This window comes from Diabrotica virgifera, chromosome 8 (assembly GCF_917563875.1).
Source record: "Diabrotica virgifera virgifera chromosome 8, PGI_DIABVI_V3a".
Lineage (NCBI taxonomy): Eukaryota > Metazoa > Arthropoda > Insecta > Coleoptera > Chrysomelidae > Diabrotica > Diabrotica virgifera.
Window position 1 is genome coordinate 183525463 of NC_065450.1, and position 12942 is coordinate 183538404.

The following is a 12942-nucleotide window of genomic DNA, read 5'->3' on the forward strand; positions in this document are numbered from 1 at the left end:
GGGCATCTTGCTACATTTGATGGTATCAAACAGCTCGCGAGCAGTATTTGCTCTCTTAAGGACTGCCACAGTTATGTGTCAAATAAGTTAGTAATAATACCTGGTATATCCCGAGATGTGTAGAGTCCAGAAAATCTTTTTCGTGATGTCCAATCTGTTGAAAATGTTTCTTCTAAAATAAATGCATCTATACTGCTGCCACCCACCTGCCTAATGCCTCCTCTACACATCGGCAGACGCGTCCGCGGATGTATCATAACACGCGGACCATGACCACACATCTGAAGGGTAGTTCAGTCTTGGCATTGAAATCCTTTGATCTGTGCTGGAGAAACCGACAAGTATCGGATGTGCTGCAGATGCGTCTGCCGACGTGATATACATACATCCGCAGACGCATCTGCCGATATGTAGTGGAGGCATTAGAGGCAGGTGGATGGCAGCTTTAATATTTAATTTAAGCGAAAAACAATATTTATTTATCAAATAAACATTTTTTCCTGTTTTCGGATAACAGTAAAATGTATTTCGAATTAAATAAATTATAAATAAAATAAAAATAAAATAAATAGTTTATTTACGGCCAAAAATACCATTTACAAAAATACCACATATCACAATAGGTATAGGTAGTATCACAATCATAAATACATATTAAAATATAGAACAATATCACTATATAAAGACTGAGAAATTAAAAATATACATATATCTTAAATACAATTTAGCATTTTTTTTCAATTTTTTCTTAAAACTAGTCAATGAACAGTCAAAAAAGTCAATATCGATATTATTGGCCCCCTTAGACATTCTTCCAATTGCTTTGTTCTGTGCATAATTTGTGCAATGAATGTCTACAAAAAATAGTTATTTACTACGAGTATTACATTGAGGAACTCTATATTTTATCTTCTCAAGAAGTGTTGAGCAATCAACCAATCCATTAGCAATCTTATAAAAGAAAACTAGATCAAGAAATGATCTTCTATTTTCCAGTGATGATAAATCTAATAAGTTGAGAATTTCACTATAATTGATATTTTCAGATGGTATATTTAGTTTATATGCAATGAATCTTAGAAATTTTTTTTGGACTTTCTCTATATTATCGATGTGGCATCTGTAGTAGGGTGTCCATATGCAGCTTGAATATTCTAATATTGATCTAACTAATGCACAATAGACAGATTTAAGACAATTTATATTATTAAAATCAGAAAGACTACGTTTTACAAAACCAAGCATCTTCAAAGCTCTATTAACAACAAACTCAAAGTGCTTAGTAAAACTCAAAGATGAGTCAAAAATAATGCCTAAATCTTTAATGGATGTTAAAATTTCTGATAAAGTTTTTGTTGTCAATAGAATAGTTAAAGAGTGTAGGTTGTAAGATTCTGTGATATCTCATTACAGATACATTTTACTGATAACAGTAAAATGTATTTCGAATTAAATAAATTATATACATACTATTCTTCTTTTTATCTCAATTAATTTAATTTAGAAAAATTTTTGGGCACCCTGTGTAAATGATGTTAATGTTTATATTAGTGAATAGAGCATTGAATAACCTTTCATTGAATAATGAGTTATCACACGACCTCTATTCCCATTTAAAAAAATCCTCAATTTCGGTCATCACGCCCAGATGGATGTCGTCACTAGTATGATAAATATGCCAAAAAATTATAATTTAAAAATAAAAATCAACCTGTCTCGGGATTTTTCTCCAGAGTCGCCCATTCTTGAGAAAATGAATTTATTCCATCTCAAACGTCCTTACTGTATATCACTTCTGGTTAAAAAGTTATGACCGGTAATGTGGCAAAAATAGTTCAAAATTAACGAAATCGTGTATCGAACGACGCAAAGTTACACGAAGGGTTCAAATATTGACTTCCGGTTCTATTTTTGGACACGTTGGGTGAAAACCTATGAATTACCAAGTCCAATTGCTTGTTTATTTTTGCTTTTCTGTAATCATTTCGTTCTATAATTGTAGAGTGGCGGGGCAAATTGATCTAAATGCCAAAATTTCCCGTTTCCGGATTTTTCCACCAAAATAATCTATGTATGACCAAGGCCAATGCATAGCTATATGATTTAAGTGCCAACGTGATTTCCTTCTTGTTTAAAAAGCCATCAAGATGTGGTTGAGCTGCTAAGTGCCTGAACTCGTTACATATCTAAAGATCTAAGTGCCACGATTGCCTAAACAAAAAAAGTATCGAACCCAAGTTATGCGTATGGAGTGATAACTGTGCTGGGTAGTTGAAGAATCGAATTTTACTGTTTTTGTACATTTTCAACGTGGGCATTGGCAAGTTCGACACGATTGATCACAAATTTTTAATTTTGGGGAACAGTTTTTCTGCCTCAGATCGTGATTTTGCCATCACCGAAAAACGTTCGAGAGTTTCGAAACTGAATAAGGTTGAAACGTTAAGAAATGTATTGCCACTGCAAGACCGACACACCCCTTCAAAGTACTGGATATAGGGGAAAAAGTTTTTTTTTATTTTGACAATGCCGCTTCCAAATTCATAAATAACTCAAAACTTGGCATTAGCCAGGCTTCATGGTTGCGAATCACCAAAGATAATCCCGGAGTGGTGTTTTACAAAAAGGGTTTTAGTGATTTGTTGCAATGGCACAGTTGTCGTGTACTGAAGAAGACATACAACGTTGACCACATCAGATCAGCTGAACTGGCAAGTTTACCTAATGCAGTGCCCCTGAAGGATTCGAAAAAAAAGACATTGAAGCTACGTTAGAGTTTATGCCTGAAGAGAACAGAGAATTTTTCAGAAAAATTCTAAGTGCCTAGTACTGACATAGATCATGGAGATAGATCATTTCCATGACCATAACTTGGCACTTAGATTTTTCCATTTTCTTTGTGAATTTTTTTAAAAAATATGTTGCCTTAGTATGTTACATTTGAATATTTGTGTTGAACTTTGTGTTAATAGTCCAGAAAGCCACTGCGCATCCGCTAGGAAAAATATTCTAATTCGGATTTTTTGCACAATCTTACTCAAAAAGCACTCCTTTTAACAAATTTGCATGTTGCCAGGACCAAAAGGAGGTAAAAAATTTTTTAAACGTTTTTTTTTGTTTTTTTTCTAAAATTATTTTTTTGCATGGAAAAAAAGTTTTTTTAGGTTTTTTGGATCATTCCAAACAGAAAAGGTATTTAGTGACTTTTCTCTAAAAATGATAGTTTTTGACATATAAGCGATTAAAAATTGAAAAATTTCGAAATCGGCCATTTTTAACTCTCAAAAACTATGTGAAAAACTGAAAATTTTAATGTTGCCAAGGTAGGTAGATATTCTTTAAACATCGATTGATGAAATCTCGAAGAGTTTTTTGCAATACAATATTCAAAACTCCTTTGTTTTTTAATTGCTAATCAAGCGTGCGCGACACTATTTTCCACCGACAGTATGGTGCAAATGAAAGGAATAAATTCGATATTTCGTAAACCGGCGACTTTAAGGAAAAATCCCGAAACAGGTCGATTTTTATTTTTAAGTTATGATATTGTGGCATATATGGTATACTAGTGACGTCATCCGTTTGGGCGTGATGACGTAGTCGATGATTTTTTAAATGAGAATAGGGGTCGTGTGGTAGCTCATTTGAAAGGTTCTTCAATTCTCTATTCAGTAATGTAAACATTTACATAATTATTTATACAGGGTGTCGTTCTACTTCTTTTTTTGTAAAATAATTTAATTTAATAAAAATTTTTTGGACACCCTGTATAAATAAGTATATAAATGTTTATATTGCTGAATAGAGAATTGAAGAACCTTTCAAATGAGCTAGAACACGACCCCTATTCTCGTTTAAAAAAATCATCGATTACGTCATCACGTCCAGATAAATGACGTCACTAGTATACCATATATGCCACAATATTATAACTTAAAAATAAAAATCGACCTGTTTCGGGATTTTTCCTTAAAGTCGCCGGTTTACGAAATATCGAATTTATTCCTTTCATTTGCACCATACTGTCGGTGGAAAATAGTGTCTCGCACGCTTGATTAGCAATTAAAAAACAAAGGAGTTTTGAATATTGTATTGCAAAAAACTCTTCGGGATTTCATCAATCGATGTTTAAAGAATATCTACCTACCTCGGCAACATTAAAATTTTTAGTTTTTCAGATAGTTTTTGAGGGTTAAAAATGGCCGATTTCGCAATTTTTCAATTTTTAATCGCTTATATGTCAAAAACTATCATTTTTAGAGAAAAGTTACTAAAGACCTTTTCTGTTTGGAATGATCCAAAAAACCTAAAAAAACTTTTTTCCATGCAAAAAAAATAATTTTAGGAAAAAAACAAAAAAAAAACGTTTAAAAAATTTTTGACCACCTTTTGGTCCTGGCAACATGCAAATTTGTTAAAAGGAGTCCTTTTCGAGTAAGATTGCGCAAGAAATCCGAATTAGAATATTTTTCCTAGCGGATGCGCAGTGGCTTTCTGGACTATAACAATATTAAGAATAAAAATTTACGTTAGCTTTTACTGATGGGCAGTTTTTCTTGTTTTTCTCGAAAAAAAGGTTTTTGTCCAGGAGCGTCATTTGAAATTTTGATAGGGGGGGGCAAGCATTATATATACAATACATTTATATGCAAACATAATACAAAATTGATCTATTTTTTGTAAATTTCAGTAATTTTCAGGGTTAGGGGGGGGGCAAATGCCCCCCCTGCCCACTATCAAATGACGCCCCTGTTTTTGTCACATAAATCAATTTGCCCGGCCACTCTACAATTATCGTCACTCCCTCGTACCATTAATTAGCATGCCTATAAAATAAATCGCCATTGTCTTCTAATTCCAACTTAATCATACATACTAAATATTCAAAATCGTAAATACAAAATTATTATTATCCAATTTCCTTCAAAACAAAATTCGAACAGACATTTGCTTCGCATGCGCAAGTGAACCTGTTTTCGGAAATACCAACCTGTTAAATCGTCGATCAAGAATACCGTTGGGTTTACCCAAGTCAGAGTACCTCTTCGCGAGCATAATGTGTTCTGTCTCACAAAGAGATTCATTACAGCAACTCAGTTGAAAAATCAAGTTAAACAAGTTGTAAACATACTTACAACTCTAATGAGAGGATTTTTTAATAATTACAATACTAGGAAATAACTTCGCAATTTCCGATAGTATTTGCAGTATAGTCGATACAGTGGTTAGTTCAGTGTTGTGAATATATATGTGGCTGTGTGATTTAAAATCCTTAAGAACAAATTATGGCACAAAATAATCTTTCTATCTGGGGGTGGGCGCTCATAATAATTGCCGCCGGTCTTGCACTTACCATCCGGTATTTTTGTATTTATTACTGTCGCATGTTCTGTAGAGTGTGTTGTGACTCTTTATGTACAACTACAGAAGGTATGTACAATATACATGTATTCATTTTATTATTTATTTTTTATCAACTAGGAAGAATTTCCTGTAGTTGGCTGTATACCATTATATTACAAATATAAATTTAATGAAAAAATTCCTTTATAAAAGGTATATTTATTTAATTCTCACATAACGTTTTCGCTCTCTAATAAGAGCATCATCAGTGCTGTTACAGGCTTGGCATGCTGAGACACCAAAAATTACAAAGGTTAAAACCTTTTAAATGTTGACTACATATCTTACATTAATTGAGAAATCCAAAGGATAGATAATATCCCTAAGGATATGGCCCTGGAGCCTTATATGACTCCCACGAGGCACGTGGGCTGTTAAGTAAACAATACTGTTTTCACATTGAGAACGGTGAGTTGCTGTGATAATTATAGCCCTTTTAAGGGCTCTTAAATAAATATACCTTTTATATAGGAAATTTTTCATTAAATTTATTTATTTATTTTTTCTACCACTGCATTTTTCCTTGATCACTTGGTTACTACACTTAACTGTTACTATGGGTCATCACAGCAAGTTGCTTTAAAAGAAGCATAATTCAATCTTAGAAGACATCTTAACTAGTAAACTAAATATAAATATTGAACTTAAATATGCAGTATCTATTTATTTTTCGACATATGCAGCACTCTTCTGTCGATGTTTATATAGTGTTGTTGTCATTCATATTATTGCAACATGTTTCTTAACCTTCTATAGTTTATTTTTTAACCAGGAGGAGTAAACTAAAAAGACAGATTTACACCCAAGAAAGTCACTAGAGTAATAACCAAATACATCTTCTTTTTTGGTTGATCTTGTCAGTCCTCAACGGTAATCAATAAATATTATATTAAATTAATACGTCGCTAATGAGTTCCAAAAACAATTGCTTTGTATATAAAAGTAGGCTAACAATCTAAAAATTAAAGGAGTAACACAGAAAAAATAAGAATCGCGGATATAACTTAATTAACCTATGAAATGTCACTAGTGTCAAAATTTGATAAATGTCATTAGTGTCAAAATTTTATAACAGTGGAGTAAACTTGCCTGCGGTTGGACCAATTATAAACAAGCAATACAGCGCGGTAAATTTGAATCACTCCTCTTGGTTAAAAAACAAACCATACTGGCTCTTAATCTTGCTGACGTAAATTTAAGGGGCTACCATAAAACGTGTTTCGAACACGTGGTATGGTATGTCTAGAATTTGTAGTTTCCAACATTTTCTGAAAGTACAAATATCAATTTTTTTTGCAAAAGTTTGTTTAACATTATTTTATTTTCATACAAGTTTTGGGGCAAGTTCTCGGGATTTCGGCAGATCTGCTTTATAAAAGCTCTCCACCAACACCCGACAGACCTTTTATTTGACCTGGGTATACTCAGGAATCTTATGTCAAGGCTGTAACTACAGGAGGGTACGTTCTATCGAAGCTACATAACTGTACTGAAGATTTGTCTGTAGGACCCTGATTGGGATTATTGAAGATCTATTTGGGGAAGAGATTGCTTCTACGACTTCGTTTCTTTGCAGGTTCCTTTGTGTTGTTGACTTTGACAGTGCTGTTGTCATTCATATTATTGCAACATGTTTCTTAACCTTCTACTGGCTCTTAATCGTACTGATGTAAATTAAGGGGCTACCATAAAACGTGTTTCGAACACGTGGTATGGTATGTCTAGAATTTGTAGTTTCCAACATTTTCTGAAAGTCCAAATATCATTTTTTTCCAAAAGTTTGTCTAACATTGTTTTATTTTCATACAATTTTGGGGCAAGTTCTGGAGAATTAGACAGATTTGCTTTATAAAAGCTTTCCACCAACACCCGACAGACCTTTTATTGGGCTCTGTTATACCCAGCGATTTGTCAAGGCTGTAACTACAGGAGAGTAGGTTCTATCGAAGCTACATTACTGTACTGAAGGTTCGTCTGTAAGACCCTAATTGGCATTATTGAAATCTATTTGGGGAAGAGATTGCTTCTACGACTTGGCTTCTTTGCAGGTTCCTTTGTGTTGTTGACTTTGACAGTGCTGTTGTCATTCATATTATTGCAACATGTTTCTTAACCTTCTACTGGCTCTTAATCTTGCTGATGTAAATTTAAGGGGCTACCATAAAACGTGTTTCGAACAAGTGGTATGGTATGTCTAGAATTTGTCGTTTCCAACATTTTCTGAAAGTCCAAATTTCAATTTTTTCCAGAAGTTTGTCTAACATTGTTTTATTTTTATACAAATTTTGGGGCAAGTTCTCGGGGTTGCGGCAGATCTGCTTTATAAAAGCTCTCCACCAACATCCGACAGACCTTTTATTGGCCCCTGTTATACCCAGCGATCTGGGTATCAGATAAAACATCACCTTCTAATCAACGACATAAGTAATTTAAAAATAAATCTTATTCACATTACTTGGTGTTTCTTGAAAGTTTAACAACCCACCAACACCTTTTATTTGACCTTGGTATACTCAGGGATCTTATGTCAAGGCTGTAACTACAGGAGAGTACGTTCTATCGAAGCTACATTGCTGTACTGAAGATTCGTCTGTAGGACCCTGATTGGAATCATTGAAGATCTATTTGGGGAAGAGATTGCTTCTACGACTTCGCTTCTTTGCAGGTTCCTTTGTGTTGTTGACTTTGACAGTGCTGTTGTCATTCATATTATTGCAACATGTTTCTTAACCTTCTACTGGCTCTTAATCGTACTGATGTAAATTAAGGGGCTACCATAAAACGTGTTTCGAACACGTGGTATGGTATGTCTAGAATTTGTCGTTTCCAACATTTTCTGAAAGTCCAAATATCAATTTTTTTTGCAAAAGTTTGTTTAATATTATTTTATTTTCATACAAGTTTTGGGGCAAGTTCTCGGGGTTGCGGCAGATCTGCTTTATAAAAGCTCTCCACCAACACCCGACAGATCTTTTATTTGACCTGGGTATACTCTGGGATCTTATGTCAAGGCTGTAACTACAGGAGAGTACGCTCTATCGAAGCTACATTACTGTACTGAAGATTCGTCTGTAGAATCCTGATTGGGATCATTGAAGATCTATTTGGGGAAGAGATTGCTTCTATGACTTCGCTTCTTTGCAGGTTCCTTTGTGTTGTTGACTTTGACAGTGCTGTTTGTCATTCATATTATTGCAACATGATTTTTAACCTTCTACTGGCTCTTAATCTTGCTGATGTAAATTTAAGGGGCTACCATAAAACGTGTTTCGAACACGTGGTATGGTATGTCTAGAATTTGTCGTTTTCAACATTTTCTGAAAGTCCAAATATCAATTTTTTCCAAAAGTTAGCCTAACATTGTTTTATTTTCATACAAGTTTTGGGGCTAGTTCTCGGGATTTCGGCAGATCTGCTTTATAAAAGCTCTCCACCAATACCCGACAGACCTACCTTTTATTTGACCTTGGTATACACAGGGATCTTATGTCAAGGCTGTAACTACAGGAGAGTACGCTCTATCGAAGCTACATTACTGTACTGAAGATTCGTCTGCAGAATCCTATAGGGATCATTGAAGATCTATTTGGGGAAGAGATTGCTTCTACGACTTCGCTTCTTTGCAGGTTCCTTTGTGTTGTTGACTTTGACAGTTCTGTTGTCATTCATATTATTGCAACATGTTTCTTAACCTTCTACTGGCTCTTAATCTTGCTGACGTTAATTTAAGGGGCTACCATAAAACGTGTTTCGAACACGTGGTATGGTGTCTAGAATTTGTAGTTTTCAACATTTTCTGAAAGTCCAAATATCAATTTTTTCCACAAGTTTGTCTAACATTGTTTTATTTTCGTACAAGTTTTGGGGCAAGTTCTGGAGAATTAGACAGATTTGCTTTATAAAAGCTTTCCACCAACACCCGGCAGACCTTTTATTTGACCTTGGTATACCCAGGGATCTTATGTCAAGGATGTAACTACAGGAGAGTACGTTCTGTCGAAGCTACATTACTGTACTGAAGATTCGTCTGTAGGGCCCTGTTTGGATCATTGAAGATCTATTTGGGGAAGATATTGCTTCTACGACTTCGCTTCTTTGCAGGTTCCTTTGTGTTGTTGACATTGACAGTGCTGTTGTCATTCATATTATTGCAACATGATTTTTAACCTTCTACTGGCTCTTAATCTTGCTGATGTAAATTTAAGGGGCAACCATAAAACGTGTTTCTAACACGTGGTATGGTATGTCTAGAATTTGTCGTTTCCAACATTTTCTGAAAGTCCAAATATCAATTTTTTCCAAAAGTTAGCCTAACATTGTTTTATTTTCATACAAGTTTTGGGGCTAGTTCTCGGGATTTCGGCAGATCTGCTTTATAAAAGCTCTCCACCAATACCCGACAGACCTTTTATTTGACCTTGGTATACTCAGGGATCTTATGTCAAGGCTGTAACTACAGGAGAATACGCTCTATCGAAGCTACATTACTGTACTGAAGATTCGTCTGTAGGATCCTGATTGGGATCATTGAAGATCTATTTGGGGAAGAGATTGCTTCTACCACTTCGCTTCTTTGCAGGTTTCTTTGTGTTGGTGACTTTGACAGTGCTGTTGTCATTCATATTATTGCAACATGTTTCTTAACCTTCTAATGGCTCTTAATCTTGCTGATGAAAATTTAAGGGGCTACCATAAAACGTGTTTCGAATACGTGGTATGGTATGTCTAGAATTTGTCGTTTCCAACAATTTCTGAAAGTCCAAATATCAATTTCTTCCAAAAGTTTGTCTAACATTGTTTTATTTTCGTACAAGTTTTGGGGCAAGTTCTGGAGAATTAGACAGATTTGCTTTATAAAAGCTTTCCACCAACACCCGACAGACATTTTATTTGACCTTGGTATACTCAGGGATCTTATGTCAAGGTTGTAACTACAGGAGAGTACGCTCTATCGAAGCTACATTACTGTACTGAAGATTCGTCTGTAGGATCCTGATTGGGATCATTGAAGATCTATTTGGGGAAGAGATTGCTTCTACCACTTCGCTTCTTTGCAGGTTCCTTTGTGTTGTTGACTTTGACAGTGCTGTTGTCATTCATATTATTGCAACATGTTTCTTAACCTTCTACTGGCTCTTAATCTTGCTGATGTAAATTTAAGGGGCTACCATAAAACGTGTTTCGAACACGTGGTATGGTATGTCTAGAATTTGTCGTTTCCAACATTTTCTGAAAGTCCTAATATCAATTTTTTCCAAAAGTTAATCTAACATTGTTTTATTGGGGGGGGGGGATGGTAAATTCGTAGTTTTTTACGTTTTTCGTCAATATTTCTAAAACTATACGGTTTAGCATGAACAACCTTTTATACAAAAATGTTCTACATTAAATTTGAAACAAGAAAGGCCCTATCCATAATCCTTCTAAAATGAACGGTTCCAAAGTTACGGAGGTAGTATAGTATAATTGGTCCAAAAAAGGCCTAACCCAGACATCCAAAGTGAAAGTTTTCCTCTAACACCAAATTGTTCTATATGGTTCACATATTGTTCAGTAAAAAGTTACATCATTTTGAACGTCCGGTTTGGGGGGGAGATGGGGGAGAAGTTGGTAAATTAGTAGTTTTTTTACGTTTATCGTCAATATTTCTAAAACTATGCTTTATCATAAACAATGTTCTACATAAAATTTAAAACCAAAAAGGTCCTGTATGGTTCATTCCACCAACATACGACTGTTTTGGGTTATCGCGACAACGAATATTTCAGTGTGCAACATAAGAAGTACGAAAGTAAATGGCTCTAATAATTATTCCAATAAAAAGCAATGTAATTTGTAATTTCTTTTCGTTCTTCATATTTTGCACAATAAAATATTTGTTGTCGAAATAATCCAACACAGTCGTATATTCGTGGAATAGGGTATACATAATTGTTATAAAATCAACGGTTCCAGTGTTACGGAGGGTGAAAGTGGAGGCTTTCGATACTTTTTATATTTTTGGGGCATTTGATGATGATTTTGGGTGGTGAGGTCGACGTTCCTTTAAGGGCTTATCACTAACACACCATCGGCCACTGAAATAGCCGATTTTATTTACAAAACACAATCCTGTTGAAGAAAATTTCTTTCATCAGTAATAATATTATAAATTGTCCAAGGAATATAAAAAGTATCGAAATCCTCCACTTTTCACCCTCCGTAACTCTGGAACCGTTGATTTTATAACAATTACGTATTAAACCTTTTTTGTTTTGAATTTTATGTAAAACATTTTTGTATAGAACATTGTTTACGCTAAAGCATAGTTTTAGAAATATTGACGAAAAACGTAAAAAAACTACTAATTTACCGACTTCTCCCCCATCTCCCCCCCCCCCCCCAAACCGGACGCTGAAAATGGTGTAACTTTTTACTGAACAATATGTGAACTATATAGAACAATTTGGTGTGGGAGAAAATCTTTTGGATGTTTGGATTAGGCCCTTTTCTGGACCAACTATACTATATTACCTCCGTAACTTTGGAACCGTTCATTTTAGAAGAATTATGCATACGGCCTTTTTTATTTCAAATGTAATGTAGAACATTTTTGTATAGAAGGTTGTTCATGCTATACCGCATAGTTTTAGAAATATTGACGAAAAACCTAAAAAGAACTACGAATTTACCGATTTCTCCGAGTCACTTCACTTGTATTACTACTTATACATATTGAATACTAAAACATCACCTTCTAATTAACGACATAATAAGTAATTTAAAAATAAATCTTACTCACATAACTTGGCGTTTCTTGAAAGTTTATTTAGCAAAATTAATGAACGATTAGTGTCTTGTACAGGTAGATTGATTTATAATATTACAAGAATTGAATAGGTACTATTAAGAGAAATTCCACCACAGTTTTAATCGTATCATTATACATCGTATGACTATTAAAGGTGTGTCGGTTCTAAACGAATAGTTTAATAGGAACAGTCAGAATCGGTTGTATCTTTTTCGACTACCTTCAACAATTTTGACAAATTCTGTTTTGGGTATTTCTCAACAAATCGTACCGAGCCCAAACTTGCCCAGATGCCCAGTCTCAATGCTCTTAAACTTGCCCTCTATTACGAGCTGTATAAAATTGAATCTGTTGTTTCTCATTATATTTCCGAGATATCCAGTTTTCTGTTTTTTCTGTCGTTGAACTCACGTTCTTTGCTCATTCGGTGGAGAACTTTCGAGTTGATGGTGTGGAAAGTCCAAGGTATTTGTAACATTCATCTGTATATCCAGGTTTCAAATGCTTTAAATCAATCCATAAATCTCAGTTAAACGACAACAAAAAACCCACTATATAAGAATATTTGTACAAACAAATTATAAATTTAAACAATTATATTTACATATATCTATATTCTATCTAAAACCAAACCTAACAGTGAACAAGAAAGAACAAAGAATTGTATTTATAAAATACCTTGTGAATGCGAACAATTTTATTTAGGTGAAACATCAAGACCATTAAACGTTAGAATAAGTGAACATCAG

At 34.3% G+C, this 12942-nt stretch overlaps 1 protein-coding gene across 12 annotated transcripts in view; it reads left to right on the plus strand.

The window, feature by feature from the left end:
* The window catches only part of LOC114342596 (nematocyst expressed protein 4), a 236263-nt gene that overhangs the window by 117003 nt on the left and 106318 nt on the right, over positions 1-12942 (plus strand). Inside the window, exon 1 of one of the 12 annotated variants that reach the window (XM_050658122.1) lies at positions 5037-5430. The exons of the other annotated variants lie outside the window; for them this stretch is intronic. Within the exon in view, the coding sequence (XP_050514079.1) occupies positions 5286-5430 (145 nt within the window). The 5' untranslated portion in view covers positions 5037-5285. Of the gene's footprint in view, positions 1-5036; positions 5431-12942 lie in introns of those variants that run through there. 12 annotated transcript variants of the gene reach the window in all.